Source organism: Manacus candei, unplaced genomic scaffold, assembly GCF_025592945.1.
Source record: "Manacus candei isolate 608988 ecotype Guabito, Panama unplaced genomic scaffold, ASM2559294v1 h1tg000057l, whole genome shotgun sequence".
Taxonomy (NCBI): Eukaryota; Metazoa; Chordata; class Aves; order Passeriformes; family Pipridae; genus Manacus; species Manacus candei.
The window spans coordinates 14,729,459-14,751,946 of NW_026138105.1; the positions used below are offsets into that span (position 1 = coordinate 14,729,459).

General features: G+C 56.0%; 1 protein-coding gene across 2 annotated transcripts in view; it reads right to left on the reverse strand.

The window, feature by feature from the left end:
• The window catches only part of PLCG1 (phospholipase C gamma 1), a 41,835-nt gene extending 22,733 nt beyond the window's left edge, over nt 1-19,102 (reverse strand). For both annotated transcript variants that reach the window (XM_051803006.1, XM_051803005.1), the window contains exons 1-4: nt 18,801-19,102; nt 1,659-1,811; nt 1,202-1,295; nt 634-681 (exon numbers count right to left, since the gene is read on the reverse strand). In XM_051803006.1, the coding sequence (XP_051658966.1) occupies nt 634-681; nt 1,202-1,295; nt 1,659-1,811; nt 18,801-19,002 (497 nt within the window). In that variant the 5' untranslated portion in view covers nt 19,003-19,102. The remainder of the gene's footprint in view (nt 1-633; nt 682-1,201; nt 1,296-1,658; nt 1,812-18,800) is intronic.
• Nucleotides 19,103-22,488: the final 3,386 nt, after the last annotated feature.

Consider the following 22,488-nt stretch of genomic DNA (forward strand, 5'->3'; position numbering starts at 1 on the left):
CCAGCATGTGGACAGGAAAACTGGCATGGAACTCACCTCCCTGACAGGGAAATGTCCCTTCCCTTATCTCCTCATGATGAATCATGACCCAATTCTCCTCCCTTATCTCCTCATGGCAGGTTCAAGCATGACATTTTACCTGCTAGGACATCACCAAGCATTCACCCAAGAACCCCCCAAGCAGTGGCCCTGCTGCAGCCCACCAGCCTAGCAGTGGGATGATCCGTGGTCTCATGGACCTCAGAGAAGGAGAATAAAACAAACAGGTTGTAGGGTAATAAGCCCAACCCAGTTCAATCCTCATGGGGTGCCCCAAACTGCCTCTTGGCTCTTTGATGTCTGCTTCCTTGGGAAGCTGGGGGGAAGGCATTTCACAGCTCTGGGCTCTCAAGGTGTTACTGAGTCTAAACAGCTGGGAAATAGGTCAGGGAAACAAGACAGCTCTTTTATGCTTTTTTAATTCAGTGAAGGTCAGCCGGGGAAGTAATGGGACTTGGATTAAGGTTCCTTGGATATGAATATTAAAAGCCTAAAGAACCCAACAAAAAATCCAACCAAAGGCTGGGGTTTTAAGTCAAACTCTTCCAGCTTAAACCCTCCCACGAAGGTGATTACAAGTTCCTCTCTCCTTACCTGTCTTCCCGGTTGCGATCCAGCGAGTAGAACTGCTTCCGGAGCCACCTGAGCAGGAAGGCACAAACAGGCACACACTGAGCCACAGCTCCCCAACAACCAGCCTGGGTGGTTTGCTGCTGTCTCTGGAAGGTGCTCAATGCCACACCATCCATTCCCTTCCTTCCCACCAGAGAACCTGGCTCCACTCCCTTCCAGAGGCAGCCAACCCTGTTTCCGTGCGAGCAACCTGCCCCCCTTTAAAAATGTCTCTGCCTGAAAGTGAGTCCACGGATAAGACAAAAACCAAAGGGGTTCTGTTCCACGTGCCTCTGCACTGAACTGCTACAGATAATACAGGCTGCTCACACCAAACATCAGTTTCATGGTAAAGCTCCTTTTCCCTGACAAACGTGAGATCAAACTCTGGGATCAACAGGATGAAGCCTCTCGAGTGCAGAGGCAGAAGCGTCAGGTCAGCGTGGCTCAGAGAGGGAATGAGATGTCACCGTGCTCACCTTTCTCTGTCAAAACAGACAGAAAAGGGAAAAAAGAAAACAAGAGCAGGACAAGGACAAGCTTTCCTCACCTTTCAATCTGTAGGGGGGTGGGTGCCCTCAGAGTGTCTGCCACCAGCCAGTTCAGCCCCTTGATCCACATATTGACCTCATCCTCAGAAGTAGCTGTAGAAAGTGCAAAGGAGAAGTGGGAGGAAGGGACACAGAGGTTGATCACCAACACAAACCTCTTGGGAATATCCTCAGCACCTTATATTCCCTATTCCTTCCTTTATCCCCTTTCTGATAACATTTCCCTGCCATGCAGATGCTCTGGCCAGCTCCAATCCCTGCCAAGTTCCTGCTCCCCTCCCATGGGATGTACATGGCTGGTTGGACCTCTTGCCCCTGCACATCACGCTCCATCCTCCTTCAGTTCCCAAGGATGGGTTATCTCTGTCCCCAGGCACTAAAGCTGTTGGGTCTGGTGGTGCTGAGGCGCCCGACCAACCCTGTCCTGGCACAACCCTGGGGCCACAAGTGCTTTACCTTGGAGGCTGAGGGTCTTCAGCCGGAATTCTGTGCCATAGAGGACCACGAAGCAGTGAGACTGGTCTGGTCGGAAACACGGATCCTCCTGGTACCGGTCAAAATCACGCGAGTTTTTTCCTGGACGAATCTCTTTGATTTCACGAATATCCACTGTGAGAAAGGGAAAACAAAAGGGAAGTTCAGCAAACAGCTTGAAATTCCCATGAAAGATAAAAGTGGTCTTCAGGAGCCCCAGCTTGCTCCTCAACCTTCCAAAGCAGCACAGAGATCTTCCCACTCACCTTGCACATCTCCCTTGCTGCTCATGGGTAAGCACAGCCCCTTCCTACCGCTTCCCAAGGAAGTTTCCCCAGCCACCACCCCCCTATTTACCTCTGTGTTCCCCAAAAATGGCTGCACATCTCCCTCACGGGGATCCCCAGCAAGGGGCAGCTGTTAATGCCTGGAGCGCTAAAGCCAAGCAAGGAGAAGGAGCTGAAGAGACACTGGTAAGGGAGCATTTCACAGCCTCCCTCCCCAGAGGAAATTCTGGGAAAGGACTCACATTGCCAGAGAACAAAGAGAAAACAACAGCAGCAAGGAGGCAAAAAAAAACCAAAAAAAAAAACCCAAACCCAATCCAAACCCAAAAACCTTTGCTTCCTGGAAAAATAGTTTCTTAAATGCTCATGGGAATCAAATAACAACATTTCTGAGTCACGTTTCCAAAGCAGATGATGCTTCTGAGCAATGTGAGACGGAGATTACTGCAAACCTGGCATGTAATTCATCCCAATTAAACTCCACTTACTGCACTCACTGTGGATCGACTCGCCTTTCATTTCAATTTCCTGCAGTTTAAAACTAGGCAGAAATGTGACCAGCTCATCACCCACAGCAGCCACGACAGCACTAAACTGCATCATGAGAGATGATGCTCTCTCCAAACCCCACAGCAAGGCAGACACAGGGATTGACTCTGGGAGGACTTATAAGGCACGAGGAACATGGGATCCTCTCTTGGCAGGAGTGCACAGCAGTGTGGGTGTGCATCTGGAGATGATGGCAGCCTGCTCATGGCCTGACACAGGACATATCTAGACTGAACACTGATAGATTTTGGGGGTGTCCTGTGCAGACCCAGGAGCTGAACTTGATCCTTGTGGGTCCCTTCCAACTCAGGATATTCTATGAATCTAACAACCCTCCAAAGCTCGCCAGCTCATGACAAGAGCAGTTCCTTGGGGCTGCAAATGGAGGACAGACAAGCTTCCTAAAATAAGCAAGGGTGGAACTTTTTAAGGAATCACCTACCCTTTGGAGAGGAGCAGGCTGAAAGCTCAAACATTAGCATGCCCTGCCATAACCTGCCTCTGTTCACGTCCTTATACTCCCAGCAGGTTATTTCAGCCCTTAAAAACCCCTATCGCTGTCCAGGTCTTTGTATCCAGGACATGCACAGTGGGACTGAAGGCTAATCCTATCTTTAGAGGATACAGGGCTTGACCAATGCACAGGGAAGGAACTGGCAGATGGGTTTTCATGGTAGTTTACCAGGGAATAACTCAAATGGAGGAAGGTGCCATGCTCTGTGCTCACCTCAGTGCACGGAGCACCGGCGGGTTAGTAAGTAAGACAAAGCTGTTATTACAAAGTGCATACCTAAAATCCACCCAATGGAGAGAGCCCTGGAGCAAGTGAGGTGCTTATCAAGGACAGAAGCACGCAGGGAATTCCTGGGGCGAAGGGCAGCCTCCGCAGGGATCATGCACTCGGAGGGAGCGGGGCAGAAACCTGCAGCCCACGCACGCCTGCAGCTGCTTGTTCATCTCTCTCGTCCTACCAGACATGCCTGTGTGTGCTGGGGGAAGGTGGTTCAGGTTTGGTTTGTGCAGCCCTCTTCTCACCACAGAGCAGCACTGACTCAAACACCTTCCCGGCCCCCTGGCAGTGTGGAAGGAAGTGACTGAGCAGGAAGCACAGCAAGCACAAACGCCACCATCCCCAACAAGCACATGCTGAAATGATGCTTCCCTGCACTGGTCCCAGCCTCCATCCTGCTGCAGGTCCTCCCTCTGCCAGCACAGGACCGGGAGCCCCTGTGCAGAGGGGAAGGAGGGCTGGAGGCACTCTCCATAGCCCAGGTCTCAGAGGTGCACCCTCAGCACCACGAGCTCCCCAGTGAGGGGTGGGTGGGTTCCGTGACACGGCCCACGTGTCCCACCATGGCTCTGCACCCCGGGTCCTTGCTGGGAAAGGCCCACTAAGGATGTAGTCAAAGACATGGGGATGAGCATCAGATGGGGTTCCAGCCCCACAGGCCACACAATGCCTGGGAAGGGGAACAAGGGCAGGTAATCCGGGATGATCCACATGAAGACAAGTCCCTTGTCACCAAGGTCAGCAACATCTCCTCCTCCCCAAGCTGCTCTCTCCCAGAGCATGCTGTGGGAGACAGAAGATACTAACATGTCTTCATCCCATACAGGACATGGCAAGAGAGGAAGAACCTGGTCCCACAGCAATGGCAGTGGCAGAGGGAAGCTCTGAGGGAATATGAACCTGCTGCAGCCTGGCAGGGCTGGATGTCCCAGAGTAGGAACCAGCAGCAAGCAGGGACAGAGGAGCAGCTGATGAGATGGGAGGGCTGGAGCAAGCTGGCTGTCCTCCAGCCCTCCCAGGTTGGAGGCAGGAGCAGCTCCAGGAAGGAGGCAGCAGAACCCACGAGATGGCCTGAGCTCCTCACACGGTTCCACACTGCACACTGAGCTGTGCTGTGGCTCTACAACCAGGCTCTGTACAACAGCCTCCCAAACGTCCTCCCAGCCCACTGCCAGCAGAAACAGCCTGGCCCTCCCCTTGCCTCCAGCACTAAAAAAAAAGGGACACAGTCACATTTCTGGGCAAAGAGCCTTCCTTTTAGTGGGAGAGGGTTGCATCAGAAAGAAAAAGCTGACCCCAGATCCACCTCCCTCGCCATGTAAGAAAAAAACCCCACCAAATTACCCTCTGGTTACATGAAAACCAGATCCACCCTTTAAGTCATTTAAAACTGAAACTGCATCCAAGCCTCATTTACCCGCTGATGGATAGGGTGTTGTAACATGTAAGGATAAGGACACCCTGGAACAGGCTCTGAGGGTTGCAAAATCACCACCTCCAGAGGATTTTTGGAAAGATGTAAAACTGATTAAATAAAAACATTTAAAGAAAAAGCTGTCAAAAAGGAAACTTAGCCAGATTACCTTCCAGGAGGGGTTTACTGGGGACAGCCTCCAAGCAAACACCCATCCCCTCAACAGGTATTGCTGGGTGTATGTGACAGCCACATGGTCACTGCCAGCCCAGCCTGACCTCAGCTGGCTGACATGGTCTGATCCTGCCCCCGGGCAGCGGAAAAGCCTCCAGCCTACTCATTCTGGCAAAGAAAAAGAGGTTAAAAAAAGAGTCTTCCTGCTATTTAACATTGTGGATCCCACTGAGCACAACCAGGGCTTCCCATCACTGGAAGGGGCACTGGGAGGTCAGGCCCCCGGGGAGAAAGAGGAAAAAGACACATATGTGCATGTGAGTAAAAAATAAGAAAAACGTATTATGCAAAAGCATGAAGAATAAAGTAGCACCTTATCCCTCTTAATATTGCAGTGGAAGTCCCCCCGAAACGCACATTCAGGCAGCAGTGGGTATTAGGAGCTGCGGGAGCCTGGAGCAGGATCCCCGTCCCCTTCTCCAGGCAGCCCTGCCCGCTGTGCTCGGCTCCCACCCGGCTCTGCAACCCAACACCGCTCGGCAAGAACAGCCCGACCAGAACTCCCGGGTGAGGGGGAGCGAGCACTAAGTGCTTCTCTGGACGGGGGCCAGAGCCCTCAGCACCTCCCAGCCTGGAGCCCTCGCCTGCCCTTCGCTGCTCAGCGAGCCCCTTCCGCCTGCCCCAAGCTGCGGGCGAGCCCCGGGTTCGTCCCTGCACAGCCCCAGCCCCGCACAGACCACCCCTGCACAGACCACCCCTGCACAGCCCCAGCCCCGCACAGACCAGCCCCGCACAGACCAGCCCCGCACAGCCCCAGCCCCGCACAGCCCCAGCCCCGCACAGACCCTCCCTGCACAGACCAGCCCTGCACAGACCAGCCCTGCACAGCCCCAGCCCCGCACAGACCAGCCCCGCACAGACCAGCCCCGCACAGACCAGCCCCGCACAGACCAGCCCTGCACAGACCAGCCCTGCACAGCCCCAGCCCTGCACAGCCCCAGCCCCGCACAGACCAGCCCTGCACAGCCCCAGCCCTGCACAGCCCCAGCCCCGCACAGACCAGCCCTGCACAGCCCCAGCCCCGCACAGACCAGCCCCGCACAGACCACCCCTGCACAGCCCCAGCCCCGCACAGCCCCAGCCCCGCACAGACCACCCCTGCACAGCCCCAGCCCCGCACAGACCAGCCCTGCACAGACCAGCCCCGCACAGACCAGCCCCGCACAGACCCTCCCTGCACAGACCAGCCCTGCACAGACCAGCCCTGCACAAACCATCCCTGCATCCTGGGGGGCTGGGGCAGGAATGGGGCACACGGTACCACCCGAGCTGGGACTGGTTGGACTGTAGAAATCACGGTGGCTCTTAGGACGTGTGTGCTGCCCCCATAACGACACGAACCGTGGCGTCCTGCCCTTTGTATCCCCTCCACGAGAAGCCAAGCGGTCACCCCAAGTGATGAGGAACAGATTCCAGAGGGAATAGCTGTGTGTCTCACATTAGCATTGGTTCTCAGAGTGATGACAGCTCAACCTCTCAACCCCACGAGCTTTCCCTTAATCGACAGGACTAAAGCAGACAGAGGAGCAGGAATTGAACGTCTGCTAGAGATGCAGCACTGAGGTCACTGCATCCCCCTCGCCTGCCATCAGCGCTGCTCAGCAGCAGCTATCAGGTTTCCAGAGGACAAGCCCATGCCATTAGCAGATGGCTTATCCAGACAGGACAACGAGAAACCAGCTGAGGCCTCTCATTTGACCTTAACTGGTTTTTCAGAGGGCAGGAAGCCTGGTTGAGGCATCCAAACACCAAACCAGCAGTGCCCTGAGCCCCAGCACATCCCTCACCCCCTATGAACTAAAAAAGGCCATGCTGTCCTTTCAGTGAGATGCCAAAACCCCTGTAAAGAGCTCGCTCACTCCCACTGCTGTACCAGGGAGGTACACAGCCACCCTGGTGTCCAGGGGACCATTGGGTCCCACTGCTCTTGTTGCTGCAACACCCAGGAATTTCTCCTGCCTTGGGAGAAGATGCAGGTAAAAATGTTTTCCCCTGCAGACTCAGCAATGTCCCAGGTTGCTCCAGCAAAGTGCTTCACCTCACCTGCATCAGCAAACAGCAGTTTTTCCTCCGAGCCAGTGGACTTTGCTATGAAGCAACTGTTGCAGGAGTTCTACCCCAGAAGGAGCAACATCCATGCAGAGCGCACCCTGGGAGAGGAGATGCTGGGGAAAAATATAGCTTGATGGGCTGGAGATGGGACAACAGGGAGCTCCTGATGAGCCAGCATGACTGGGACCAGCCTGGATCCCGACTCAGGTCCTGGCTCACCTCTCAGACATCCCTGTCACTCAGAGTGGAGCAGGAGGATTTGGCAGAGAGCTGGCACACCACCCTGGGAGCTGGCACCTGGGCAGATGTGCTGGCAGAGTGCACTGGGCAGCCCACACAGGGCACACAGGGACCCGCCAGCTGCTCTGCGGGCACCAGCACTTCCTGCCCATCGCCTCCCCTGTGCCCCTGGGTCACATGTTCTGTGGCTTCTGAGCTCCTCTTCCTCCCTCCCCTGTTGCCCCCCTCCAATCCTTATCGACTGCAGAGGAAGCCAGAGGAGATGTGCAGGGAGATTAGGAGATGCTGCTGCACTGCTGTGCGGGTCAGAGGAGAGGATGTGAGGAGCCACCCTTCCCTCCTCCATCCCACACACATCCATGCCAGGGGCTGGAGCAGGGAGGCAGAGTCCTGCCCACACATCACTCAGCTTCTACAGGGCACAGCAGAGCTCTCCCCAGGCTGCCCCAGGCCCGGCTGCTTTGCCAGCATCAGCCTCATGCAGGTGGCCTTCAAGAGCTCTCAAACATCCTCCCAGCACAAGAAGCAAAGGCAGCTGTGGGCTGGCAGCTGCCTGTCTGTGTCATCAGCACATCTCTCTGGCTGAAAGAAAAACACAAGTGAGAAAACCAAGGCTGATCCCCCAGGTGAGTGAGGCAGGACACTGCTCTCACAGCACCAGTGCAGAGCTCATGGAGACAGGCAGCCAGATGGCAAACATCAGGCCAGGGCCCAGCAATCCCCCTCCTGGGATGCTTTGAGGCTCCCTCTTGTCCTCCACAGAAATTTTGTCTGTGTCAAGCTGTGGGGTTTTGTACCAAATCCCAAGCTGGGCATCCAGGGTTGCTGGTTGTACCCACTCCCACATGCAAGGTTGCACCCATGAGAGCCCTGGACTTGTTGCACCTTCATCACACAGGGCATGGGAACACATTTCCATCCCAAACAGAAGCAGAGCTGCTCCAGCTGGGGTAAAACACCAGCTTTTGCTTGCACAGATGCTGCTCTGAAGATGTGAGTGTCCCTGGCCCAGATGAAAACAGGCTGGCAGCAGGCACTGGAGCGACCCTTCAGTCATCAGCCCAGTCTGTTTGAGAGGCACAAGCTTCCAGTGACTCAACTGGAAAGGGGAAGCTTGGCACTGGTGCTCTGGACAGTCTGGCTAGGCAAGGCTCCACAAGCTATCCCCAAGGTGACCTTTTTCTGGCATGGCATTGTGGGTTCCATCCCCCTCAGTCCTGCCTGGGTGAGAATGCAAAGACTACAGAGCAGCACAATAAACTGGAAGGAGGACGGGATGAAGACCTGCAGCACAGCTCCTCCATCCTGCCTCTGCCACCTCCCTGCCTCCAGGGTGGGCACAGAGCTGTGAGGAGAGCAGAGGTACTGCAGTGGGCAGTGACAGATCCATGGGGCACTGACACAGAGCTGTGTCTCACTATGGAGAGGGTGAGAGGCTCAAGAAAGCTGCTCCCCAGGCAGCTGTGCCCCATGGAAGGGCCCAGCAGGAAGCCCTCCTGTGAAACACCTCTGCATCCCTCTCCTGGACCTTAGAGGGTCACTGATGATCTCAGGCTGTCAGACAGGTGGAGTGCTCCTCCCCACTGCCAGCAAGGGGAAGGGGATTGGATCAAGCAGACCAGCAAAAAACAAGCAGGACAGAAGGGCAGACAGGGAATCCAGCAGTTCCTGAGTGCACAGCTCACAGCCTGGCAGCCAGGAGCTTGGCAGGGCCAATGAGGAAGCCCTGGCAGATGTGGATTTGGGGACCTGAGTGTCCAAGAGCAGCAAGCTCTCCTTGGAGCATTTTGGGGATTTTTGCACTCAACAAAGGCGCCTTCTTGACTCTTTCATGCCCAGGGAGTCATGCCCTGTCACAAAACACATGGAGACAAGAGTGACCACACACTGTCCCCAGGACAGGGCACAGAGGCGAGGAGTGAAAACTGAAGGACAGAAAAGATTTGTCACACGGGCAGCAAATGCCAGCGGTGTTCAGATGCCGTGACTCAGTTCTCACCCACCCCACCAGACACGCAGTCAAGTTTCCGTGACAGCAATTTAACAACAGAGATGACTGCTGGCCAGGACACTCGGTGGCAGCAGGGAAAGGGCTTGTTCCCATCCTACCAGGGCTTGAGTGCCTCAGTGTCAGGGTAATGCTGGGAAGAGAAGGAGAGGATAAAGATCCCATTTGCTGCCGAGCCGGCCGAGGTCACCCCAACAGCCTGACCTCTTCCTGCCCCACGCTCCACTCAAACACTCTTCTGACACAGCAAGGGCCGAGTACTTGCCAGATGTGATTTCCAGATGTGTGCCCTGCCCCTGATCTGCCTGTGTGCCACTGTCTGCAGGAGAGGTCCTGAGGACTGGACCTTCTCCAATAACACAGGGAGGCACCTCCTCGTGTCACCTCCTCGTGTCACCTCCTCCTCGGGCTCTCCATGTGAGTTCCTTCCACCCACCACAACACGAACCAGAGCCAGAGTTACCAGAGGGGTTGCTGGTGAAATCAAACCTGCTCTTGTCACAAAGGGGCTCTTCCCTTTCCATCAGATCTGCTCTATCTGCACTAACTAAGGCTTCGCCTTCCACTGTCAAGGTTTTGGGGCTAACCAGCCAACAGCACCTCCTGACAGCCCCATCCAACTGCCAGTGTCCAGGCACTGAGCAGACACCACCCAAGCCATGCAGCATCATTTTCAGTTTATGTGGGAGAAGCAGGAGCACGTGTTGATGGAATGAAACCACTTGGGATTGTTTCTTAATGACCTCACTTAGGATTTATTTGGTCCCCAGAACTGGAGACCTACTGCTGCTTGCACACCAACCTCCTGCATGGTTCATACCAAACCTCATGTACCAATGCTCCAAAATTTCACACTCTCATCTCTAGATCTCTTCATAACATGTCCCAGAGCCTGAGTTGCTGGGGGGTTATGGGGACCACACTCCAACCAGCACCAAGACCTTGAGAACAGGCTGACACAAGGCATTACAGGATATGTGAGACATAGAAGAAGGAAAAAAAAACCCAAAACAACAAAACCCAATTTCTGCTGCTTTGTTGGGGGACAGAGCCAACTCCCCACTGCCCTGTAAGCCTGGCACAGCTCTGAGGCAGCAGGCTCTGTGTTCTGGTCTGAGGGACCCAGGAGCACGAGAGCCTCACGAGAGAAGGACCATGACAGGCAGTGCCCAAATGCTCAGCAAACAAACGGGGCCAGTCCCCACCCCCTGCCAGCTGGGAAGCAGATTTATGGGGCACAGGCTTCCAGGGCAGGGAGCCAAGGGGGAGAAAGTCCTCTCGGACATCCTGTGCTCCCAACATGGCCAAGCTCCCACCTGCAGCCACCCCATTGTCTGAGCTGGGCTGAGGTCTGCACCCTCAGAGGGTGAGGAGGAGGAGGAGGGATGAAGGACACACCAGCACATGCAGGAGGGATGTCCTTTAATCACCACACCATCAGCACTTCTGGGAGCAAGTAAACAGGAAAAAGGCTCTCAAGCAGCTGCTCTACCCAGTGTCCCTGTGGAGCACAGCCTGCAGTGACAGCCTTCCCTGACATCCCCTCCTGATTTCCAACCCCGGCCGGTCTGGCCACAGCACGGGGAGATGCTCAAAGGGAGCAGGATGGGGCTCTGCACGGGGCAGTCCCAGAAGAGGAGTACAGCACACTTCAGATCAAATCAGAGGAGCTCCAGCAGAGATGGGGAGCAGGACAGTGCCATGTTGGAGCAGCTCCTGGTGACAGGAGGCAAGGGAGCAGGCACAGCATCCCTCTGTGTGCTATCCAGAGCACAGAGAGCCTCCACACTCCACCCAGGAGTCTGCACACACCCCCAGATAGATAAAGGCTGAGGGTGAGATGAGAGGCTGAACTACAAACACGAGGCAGCACAGCCCCAGACCTGATGATTCCATGTGCAGGGGGGAAAAAAAAAAAGTCATATTCCAAGAAAAAGCAAATAAATGTGTTTGTAATGAGTTGGGGAGCAAACATGACCTGTAAGGCACAGTCCTGCCCCTTCTGCCAGGGCTGTTGGCCATTATATCCTTAAGGCCAGCAGGCTAAGTCAGCTCAGGACAGCATCCCACAGCACAGGAGCTCAAGTGCTGGACCACGACCTTCCCTGGGACAATTTCAAACCAGTGCCAGGGGCAGCCAGATGTGCTCTGGGGCACCCTATTGACAGTGCCAGAAAACAGTGACCAGAACCACAGAACCACAAATGTTTGCAAACAGAAGGGAGGAGTTGCAGAGGAATACAAGGAGAAGTCCATGCCAGACTCTGGAAGGCTTTCCACAGCTCCCCAGACAGGCCAGGTCAGGGCCCCCAGTTCCAAATCAGGCTGAAGAGCAGCACAGAGGCAGCAGAGATGGAGCTGAAAAGCAGTTTGAAAATCACTGAGTCTTTCAGAGTTCAGGTTGGTAGCATCCTAAAGCTCTGCTGACTTCTACAGATTTAGAGTGGCCAGCTTCTCCTAGAGACACCAGCCTGTGGCCCTTTGGGTGCTCAGGGTGCTCCACAACCCCAAGTCTTCCCATTGTCCAGTATATCAAGGTGTCTGATATGTGACAGGGATGTATCAAGAGGCAAAGGACACCTGGGACAGGAAGGATGAGCCTGGCAGAGCCAGAAGCAGACAGCCCTGCCTGCAGTTCCAATTGCTGGGGGATCTTCAGAAAGGTCAAAAATTCTCAGAAATTAGGAAATTTCTCAGTTGAATCAATGTCCAAAAGTTTTTTCCATGTAAAACAGCTCTTCGTGCAATGTAAGAATACTCAAAACCTAAAGATTAAAACTATTTCAAAGGACAGCCTTCTCCAGCACTGCAGAGTCCCTTTGGGAATGGCTGCTGTCACTGTGTCCCTTCCTAAGGGCTCTCCCCAGCCTGGGAGACACCCTCCTGATGTAACACCTCCGGCAGAGAACCCGCTCGGAACAGATGAGCAGGGACAGCAGAGCACAGGAAAAGCCATGAGATCACCCACCCCCTGCGTGGCAGGACACAGCCACTGGCAGAGGATGTGCTGGATGTTAAACTGATCTCATGTGTGACACCAGCAGCACACACTGCAACCCACTGAGCTCACGAGCCCCAGGTTTGCTGGGACAGCCCCAGGTTCCTGTGGGCATCTCTGCATGTCAGACACCACATCACCTTCTCCACACAGCCCCAAGCATCTGCTGAACACACAGACCTTTCTCCCTTTATCCTTCTCTAACAAGGTATCCCTCTGGTTGCTCCACTTCAGCATCATCTTCCACCATCCAGTCTCCGAGCCTTTCTGACCAAGGGAAGAGGGGAGGATGTGTGGGGGGGTAACTTTTCAAAAACATTGTAAGGACTTGAAAATCTTCTGATTTCTATTGCCCTTAAACCTCAGGGCACAATAGAAAAGTAAAAAGTCTTCTCCAGTGACTTCTGACATTTCCTTTTTCTGCGTGATAAGGTTCAACCAATGGTTTAAAGTCAGAGCTGCTCGGGTTTTCTGTGCTCAAAGCCCCACACCTCCTCACCACATGCTGCAAGCTCTTCCTGGGCTCCCCACACCCTCCTTCACTGCGAGCTCTACATCAGGTCCTACCAAACCTGCAACAGCTCGGGAACAGGGACACAGCAGGGGCTGACTGCAGCCAGGACACCCAGAGGCACCACCACACCCCCTGAGCCCAAACCACCAGCCCAGTTCTTGGCTGACCCAGCCTTAAGCCCAGACTGCCATTGTTGGCCCCTTCACCTCACAAACCACAGCCCACACACAGTGTGGTCCTGGGTGTTCCTACAGCCCTGCAGGACAGCAATCACTGTGCCCAACAACAGGCTGATCTGGAAGGGGTCTCACAGCTCCTGCCAGCCAGTTCCATGGCCTGGATGAAATGCTCAGCACAAAACTGTCACACCAGCCCCAGCAGCATCCCACTTTGGCAGAGACAGAGGAGTTGGACACACTGTCAAGTGTGCTCCACTTCCAGCAGCTTCTGAAGCTCCCATCCACAGGTCGAGCTGCTGCAGCTTGTACGGGCAGAACTCAAGCAGAAGTTTGTGTGATGTAGCCAAAACTGTCAGGCAGTCACAACTGAGCCCCTGTTCTGAGAGCTCCTGCTCCACCCCAAGTGCTGGCAAGTCCAACATCCTGGACAGGTTGCCCATCATGGTGCAGTAGTTTCACCTGGGTCTGTCCCCACGGGTCACAACAGTCCCACTGCACTCTGGAGGGGAAGGTCCCAGCCAAAAAACAGTGCTTGAGTTCCCAGGAACACAAAAATTACATGAAGGTTGCACCACTGGGCAACTCAGAGGTCAAACCTGCTGTGCCACACACAGACCTTGGGGGCAGAGACCTGAGCACTGCTCAGGGACAGGGACCTTAGCACTGATTCCCACCAAGGTGGCAGACGGGCCTGTCCTCCTGTGCCTGCAAGCTGTAAGATATGCAGGAGGTCACAGCCTGCTCACACAGGCCACTGGGTGACAGTCATGGTGTCCTGGGGACGTCTGCAGTGCAGCCACTGCGATCAGATAAGGAGCTGAGCAAAGGCTCTGAGATAAGGATGACCATCCCTGCTGTGCAGGCAAGGGAGCTAAAACAAAGAGCAGTAAAGGGATCACAGATTGGTCTGGGCAACTCCTGGCTCAGTTGTGACTGAGATGGGACACATTAAAAGTCTTGTAAGAAATCCCACCACAAAACTGCCCCCGGGGATGGGAGGTGATGGAGCCCAGCACTGTCACCTCTTTGCATGGACTCTGCCAAGCCAGATGTTCAGATCCAGCTTACTCAGGTGCTCCTTTGGCCACACATGGTGTCCAGCCAACAGGCAGGGAGAAAGCCAAGCCCTGAAAAACTTGGAGTGCTCAGGCCCTTGATGTAGGTGAGAAGCAATCTGTCCAAGAACACCCAAAACCTCTCCAGCACATTTTAATTAGCAGGCTTGAACCCCACGAGCCAATTCCTTCCACGCGGCAGATGAAGGAACCAGAGAGATGGACAACATGGGTGCAGGTACCACAGGGCAGCACTCATCTCCTAGCTGGCCAAGCTCCAGCTGCTCTCCAGAGAAGCTTTCCTTTGTTGCAGAGAAGCTTTGGAGATGCCAAGGGAGGAGGTAATTTTTGATGTGTCTTACTACTGCATGAGTAGGGGGTCTTCTAACCTGTTCTTCCTGGAAGATGCTACCAAGAAGAAAAAGGGGCTGACAGAGGGCTGTGAAGTGAGGGGAGAGACTGTTTCAGTCTGGAGAAGGCACAGCAGAGCTCACTTTGATTTCCCCTGTGTAACACAAATACCCTCGTAAGCAGGAAGGGGACTGGTAACGACACAAAAAACCCACACTCAAGAAACTCCCACAGCAGAGCATCAGCAGGGGAAGCTTTAACCATCCCAACAGCCACAGCCACGCTCTCCCCCTCCCACCCCAACCATTCTGCAGCCCCCTGCTCAAGGCACCTCCGAGAGAGCTCCCTCCTCCCAGCTGCAGGGGCTGCATCCTTGGTGGTGGGGCAGGGGGGACCCACCAGTGCAGGACCCATCCTGCACCCCTCGAGGAGCTGCTCCGAAGTTAGTTTATCCTTGAAAGCCATTTCTGGCTTGCTCACTTCTCAAGAGCCCCAAGCCCCTCAGTTTAAGCAGATGGCCTCAGAAAAATATAAGTAAAAAAGAAAAAGCTGCGCCTTGGTGGACTAATGAAAGAGGCAGGTACTTGGAATGGCTGAGGCAGGTACGAGTCACACTTCACAGCCACTTTGCATTAATATTTTACAGCCTCTTTCTTTTCTTTTACACAAGCAAGGGCTTTTCTGCACCTCCACGGGACTGAGCTCATTTCACGGAAAGCAAGAATGCAACCAGGGCTTTTTCTGAGGTAGTTTTTTTCCTCCTCTCTCTCCTCTATAAAACAAACATCTGCTCCAAATTTTCAGCTCGCTCTCTGAGCAAACTCTCTGAATTTTCTGACGTGTTTCAAGGCAAACAGATCAATTAGAAGCTGGCCTATAGCCCCCCAGCACACGAAGGTAAGAACACGAGACCCTTTTATATTAAAAAAAATAGTTAACACAGGAAGCTAAAAAAAAAATATAAATGCATAAAAGACAACTGACTAAAGGGATTAGCTCTACTTTGCTTTGGGTGATTAACAAAAAGAATAGAAAATTATTAGCACTCTTCCCATCACTGCAGACAGGCCCTCTGCAGAGTTGATTAGCAAGAAAGCAATGCATTGGTAATTAGAGCCGGCTAGAACCCTTTGGATAAAAACAAATATTAATTGAAAAAAATGCCCTTTTTTGGCACAAACGAGGACTGCATTTTTCAGTTTCAGTTTTGAAAAAGCACAGGGGAAGGAGGCGACCGCTTTCCAAAGGGAAAGGCTTCCCACACGGGGAAGCTTCCCCCCTCCTCCCCAGCCCTCAGCTCCTGGAGAGCCCCAGCGCCCTGGAGCAGGATGAAGAGCTTAACGAAGAGCAGGCACGGGTCCTGTCCAAGAGAAGAGGCTCTTCATCAGGAGCCCAGCTGGCTGCGGGCCCCGCGCCGCCCCCGCCGCGCTCACGGAGGGGAGATGTGGGGGACACACACGCCGACCATCCACACACAAAGGTCACTCTTTATGCAGCGCTCACAAAGCCCTACACAAGGGTCACAGAGCAGGGCACCACGACAGGGCTGTCACACCAGCACGGGCTCCCCCCTCCCGGCACCCCAGCACCTCCCAGCTCACGGGCAGCAGAGGCCGGGCAGGGTGGTGGCCAGCAAGGCTGCTTGGCTGCCTGAACATCTACAGGCACGTGTGGTGATGTCACCCAAGACCTTTAAGACCATCAAGTCCAACCATTTACCCAGCACTGCCAGGTCCACCACTAAACCATATCCCCAAGAGACACATTTACACAACCTCCTCCCCAGTCAGCATCCCCCTGGTCCAACCTCCCTGCTGTTAGGAGATGATGATGCACATGAAGGGCTTTGTCCTTAAGTGCCAAAAGTTCCTTCCAGAGGATGGCTCAGCCCTTGCTTGCTTCAATAAATAACTTGAAATAAAGGATGGCCCATCACCTCAGGGCAAAGCAGTGTGGCCAGTGGAGAGATGAGAAGTACTGACAGACCAGCACGTGCAGATCCTGGGGTGATAACTGCTCTTGACATCTCCCACAGTGATGAGCCCTTCCCGGGCTGCAGCCAAAGGGGCTGTGCTCTTCCCAACAGGGTCAGTCATGGAGCCAAGTCCCCCAGCACTGCCCACCCCAGACAAACACTCATCTGCTTTCTGCACAGCCCACCAGGCACAGAGAAAGGAGCACAGATCCTCTATGCTTGGTGTTCACAGAGACAGACACCTCTCCAGTACATGGCCCATCACACAATGTGCCCGAGTCCAAGACCTCTGTATGTGATACACTGTGGATACTCACTCGTTCTGAAATGGATAAAAACCCAGGATCACTCCTACTTAGACAACTAACTTGTGTGCAGGGTGGTCTGAAGCTCCCTGGTGGTCTCCACGTCTCAAGAAACACATAAACATCCGTTACAGACCCATGAACATCACACACACAGTTTTTGACCTGAAAACCCTCAGACTTTGTCCAGTAGAGATGCTGTTCCAAGGGGATGAGCCATGAGGGGAATACATCAGTGTATCTGCCACGTGAAGTGGAGCTGTCACACACCTGGCTTTTCCCAGGCATCCTTTTTCTGCCCAGAAAGCACATCCAGATAAAAATAGGGAAGTTGGCCAAGAACCTAGTATTGCTGGCCATCGATCCCATGGCTTTGCCTTGCCTGCCTAGATACACAGTCACTATTTGTGTACACAAGTTGATATTTCCACCTAGAGCTCCCACACTTCTGTCCAGGAAGTGTTAAAGCAAAGCTCTGCCCTCAGCCCTGTGAGGAAAGAGGGGCAAGGGGATGGGTGCTGCTCAGGGTGTTGGGTGACACCTGAAGAGGGGACTGAGGACAGGGTGAGATGCTCAGGTGCAGAGAGGAGGCCATGGAGAAAGCATCCAGCATCAGAGAGATGGGGCTGAAGGCATGGCAGCTCCTCAGGCTGATGTTGCCTGTCTCCAGTGTGGCCCACCTTCCCCCTCGAGAGGGTCACACACACTGTGGGAACACCACATGTGTTGGGAGGCACACAGAGGGAACCCAGAGCCCATGGGCACCACGTGGTCTGTAGACTCTGCAAGAAACTCCCTAGCACAAGCATCATTTACTGTGCCTTAGTTTGAGAACACCTTAAGCCCAGGGTCAATAGACTGCCACTCTCTCCTCCTTCTCCCACTGCCTCACTGCTCCCAGAGGCCATTCTGGGAAAGGGATGGGGGAGCTTCACATCCTGGTGATGCTAAAGGAGCCCAAGGCTCCCTCCAGATCTGCCTGGAGACACCACTGGGCAAAAGGTAGAGGACTCCAAGGGTCTAAGGGCAAACAAAAGCCCCAAACTGGAAGCACCAGCATTTTGTGGTTCTGCCACAGAGACATGGCCATCATCTCCACATCCTTGCCTCACTGGAGTCCCCGGTACTAACAGCATCCCACCTTCCCACCTGGGCCAGCAGCACTTGCCAGGAGAGACAACAGCCCCTCCTTGGCCTCGCTGTGCCCCAGTCACACCCCCTCAGCACAGGGAAGGCCAGCACCAGCACTTACATCACGTTTCCTTCATTCACATCCCCTCTTCCTCACCTCCAGCACCAAACAGAGCCCTCGTCCTGTCCTTGCGCTAGTGCATGTGGGGGTGGGAAGGGCCGTTTAAAAGAAAGAGCAGTAACCTGGGAAACCAACACCGGCGTTAAAAGTTTCCCAGTGTGGGGCACCGCTGCTCTCGCCCCCTTTCCCACCCGTCTTTGTGGTTTGACACTCAGGTTTCTTACGCACCCTTTCCCGTGCCCTCCTCATTCCAGAGGTGCCCATCCTGCGCGGGAACCCGGAGGCACCGCGGGGCTGCCGCACCAGCACCCACTGCGAGGAGAGGGTGCGGGACCGGCCCCACGCTCAGCTCGCCCCGTGCCATCACCCCCGCGCAGATGTGCGGAGGGGAACGCGGAAGAGGACGGAACTACAATATTTTGGGTTGGTTTTCCTACTTTTTGCCTTTTCCGTTCCATCTCATCTGTTGCTCCGAGGTGCAACCGCAAAAGGGCTCACACCAGCCCTGCCTCCTTCCGAGGCTCCCTACGCCTTTCAGGTGCTGTTAGCCAAGGCACCACCTGGGAAAACACCTCGTTTATCCCAGGGGAAGTTCGGTGCCGAAGAAGGATGCGGAAAGTTGGGAGGCGGCGCTGGGCGGGGGCAGTGGCGGTACCGGCCGCGCATCCCCCGCACACCGCGCGGCCGGGGCCGGCCCCGGGCTGGGAGCCGGACCCCCCTGCGCCCCCCGGGCTGCCCGCGGGCAGATGCTGAGCGCGGAGAGCCCGGGAGTTAATTGTTTTTCGTTTCCCCCTTCCTCCTCAGCCCCCCAGCCCCCGCCGCCCCCCGAACGGCGGCTCCAGCCCCGCACCCATCGCCCCGAGGGACCGCGGCCCCTCTCGCCCCGCTCCCCGCCGCGCTCGCCCCCAGCCCCGCACTCACCGGCCCCCTCGACCTTCTCGGAGCCGCGGCTCCAGGTGACCTGCCGCGTCTCCAGCTTCACCTGGAAAGTTTTCCGCTCGGGTCGCTGCGACTTTTTGGAGTAGAAGAGGGTCATGACGGTGCCCACCTCCAGGCTGCGGCAGAGCTGCACCGCCTCCGCCTCGCTGGGCGCGCCGGGGCCGCCGCCCGGCCCGGCCGCCATCGGAGCGGCGAACAAAGGGGAGCGGGAGCGCCCGAGCCCCGCCGCGCCCCGCGCCGCTGCCGCCCGGAGGAGCGGGGAGAGCAGGGGGAGGAGGAGCGAGGAGGGAGGAGGGAGGAGGCAGGGAAGGGGCGGGGGTGCGGGCGGGGCGGTCCCTGCGCCGGGGCGGGCGGGACGCGCAGTGCGGGGGGTCCGCGGGGGGCACGGAGCGGGGTGATACCGACTGGGGGTCTCGGCTGACAGAGCACCCCCGCGGGGTGGCCCGCCTGGGCAGCGGGCAGTGTGGACCCCGCTTGCCGGTGCTACAGACCCCCCAGCATGCCTGGGGTACCAGGGTACCCTGCACCCCATGGCACGCCCAGGTACCGGGGTACCCTGCTCCCCCGAGCACGCCCAGGTACCGGGGTACCCTGCTCCCCATGGCACATCCAGGTACCGGGGTACCCTGCTCCCCCGAGCACACCCAGGTACCGGGGTACCCTGCTCCCCCGAGCACGCCCAGGTACCGGGGTACCCTGCTTCCCTGAGCACACCCAAGTACCGGGGTACCCTGCTATCCCGAGCACGCCTGGGTGCCACCCTGCACCCCCCAAGGAGGGCTCCCAGGTCCCCGGGGTGCCGCTCACCCCAGGACACCGCGGGGTCCCAGCACCCACCGCAGGGTTTGGTGGCACGTGCGGGGTCCCGGCGCTGCATCCCGGTGGCTTTTCCTGCGGACAGAGCCCTCGCTGTGGCTGCCGCTGGCGCCATGGGGCGGCTTCCCGGTGGAGCCCCGTCTGCGTTTGCAGTTTCCTCCGCACAGATCCCGGCTGGATGTGTGTTGACATGGAAAGCGGGATGGGGCTTGCGGGGCAGCCTGTGGCATCCTGGCCCTGGGGGACCTGTAGGGAGCCGCGGGGCTCTGGACGGTCTTCAGCCCCTCTTTGGCCCCGGCTGGAGACCACACAAAAGCAGGGTTAGTGAGGGGATAAGTGGTTGAATTGGGAAGCGTTTCAGAGCAGTTTGCTCCATTCATGTGGTTAAAGCCTGCGATTTCCCTTTCTGTGTGCCACTGGCCTTCCTCCCTGTGCCCTCCACCCCATCAGGACACCCCAGGACACGCTGGGCACCCAGGTGTCCCAGGCTGGGGATAGAGTCCAGTGGCATATCTGACCCTGAGAGGTGATGACTGCTAAGGGCAAGCAGAGCCCTGCTGCAGGTGAGGTTGGAGGGGTTGTACTCCACATAGAAATGCACAGGTATGTGATATATACACACATACACACGTGTGTGTCCACAGGGCCAGGGCAAGGCAGCCTGTGCTGAGCAGCCCTTATCTCACAGCCCAGCTCATGGGTGGGCCTGGAAGGGGCATCACGTTCTAAGAGAGGGGCCCCCATCCCCATGTGCACCCCACAAACGAGCAGCTCCCTCTGTCCCTGCTGCTCCACTCGCCTCCAAAGGGACACGCTGGACACACACACGCACACACACATGCACACACATGTGCACACACATGTGCACACTCACGAGGAGCCCTACAGGGTTGTTTAGGATCCCACCTAGTGTCTGGGCAGCAAAAAGGCAAGGACAGACCAGGGGAAGAACCTAAACCTGCCCTGATAGGAACAAGCAGTGTATGACAGCGCTGTAAGGGCTGACAGGACGCTGGGGACGTGCTCAGCTGAGCCAGAGCCACTGGAGTCTGTGCTTGGTGTTGGCACAGGACTCTCAGCACATTCTCTCCGGGGTGAGCTGCTGTGGAAGTTGCTCCTGGCTTGTGGAATGGCCTCGCTCGGGACCGGCAGGAAGCAGCCGGCTCCCAGTGGTCTTAAAATAGCTGAGCATTATGGGCACACCCTTGTTTTTGAGGGCAAAACCTGAGAAGGGAGCGCGGCCGTCGAAGAAACAGAAGAGGTAACTCCCTCCCTCCCAAATCCTGCCTGTTGTGCTGAAGGAGAGCACCCAGCCCGGCGTGTCCCCAGCTCCGGAGCACTGCCTGGCTGGGGCTGCTGCCTGCAGGATGTGGTTTGCAATGGGGTGTCTGCAATGGATATTTTTTCTTCTGCAGGTTTGACTAATCACCTTTTAGCCTTGCATTAGCTCTCCATGTCTGAGATGCACACAAAGGTGGTTTCATGTGCTGTCAAATTAAATGTCAGCACATGAAACCACCTTTGTGTGCTTGCTGCCTGCCAGCTCTGTTTAGTGGTCCCAGCTCCTGTATCTGCCAGGCCATGGGCAATCATGCTCCACCCCTCAGGGCAGCAAAAACTTCCACTACGTTCCTGTTTTTAATTCCCTGGATTGTGTTCATCCTGTGGCTGTGAAGGGCTGGGGGTTCTGCAATCTGCCCTTGCAAACACCTTTGGGGAAAAGGGGATTTCCCCCCTCTGAGTGGCCCCAGCACCTTCCCCCATCACAGTTCCAAATCACGGGATGCCATCCCCCATATCCTGCAGGATTCATGGAGCAGCTGCATCCTCCCACCAGGAACAGGCTAACAGCCAGGTGACCTCTGGCTTAAGGACAGCCCCCGGCCATGCTCAAGGGCTGGGGGCCAAAATCCAGGGCAAGAGCACTCTGAGGCCACCCCACAGACAAGTGTGGGAGTCCCTGCAGCCCAGTATCCCTCTGACACCAATGTCTGGGAATGGACACGTCTCTCTCCTGCCCTGGGGACCATTCATTGAGAGAAGGTGCCCGATCCTCATCCGAGCAAGGGGTGCTTGGCACCTTACAACCCCTGGGAGAGGTGCCCCACTCCAGGTTATTTATTCATTCCTGCCTGCTCCGCATTGCCTGGGGTGGGTGAACGTGACACCAGCCCGTGAGCTGAGAAAACCACCATCAGGGAAGAGCTTCCCTGGTGCTGCAGGCAGCAGGATCTGGAAAACCAGCAGGGAAGGCGGTGCGCAGTCCCCTCCTGGCCGGGCTGGTGTTGGCAGACGCAGAGCAGTGTTTTGCCGGGGATGGAAAGCAGACCCGCCTGGGGCTGTGGAGCTGCTGCGGATGCTGGCGCGGAGCCCGCCCCGTGCACGCTCTCCGAGGAGCTGCTGGGCAAAGCTGTGCCCGCAGGCAGGGCTGCCTCCCCACACACCCTCCTGCCCCTCACAGGCCTTGCAAGATCCCTCTGGATTACAACTGGCACCTGATGGGAAACCCACTGCAGCTCCAGGTTCCCTGTCCCCGCTCCCTCACGCTGCATGGGGAGCACAGGCTTTTTTAATATCCCGAATTCACCTGGTTTCAATTTCCAACCCTGGAATCCTGTAAGACTTCAAGGGGGATGGGGCTGCATCCTGCAGGGTTTGCAGCCTCCCCTTGGCTGTCAGGGCCTGTCCATGGGCTCACAATGCACAAGATCCAGTTTCAACCTACATTTTGCCCCCTCCTCTGGCCACATCACCACTGCCTCAGCTTCCCTGGCTGCCAGACACAAGCCTTGTCGTGGGGCAGGAAAGCAGGACTGGTGTGGTGACACTGGGGCAGGCAAGGACGGGCACTGCA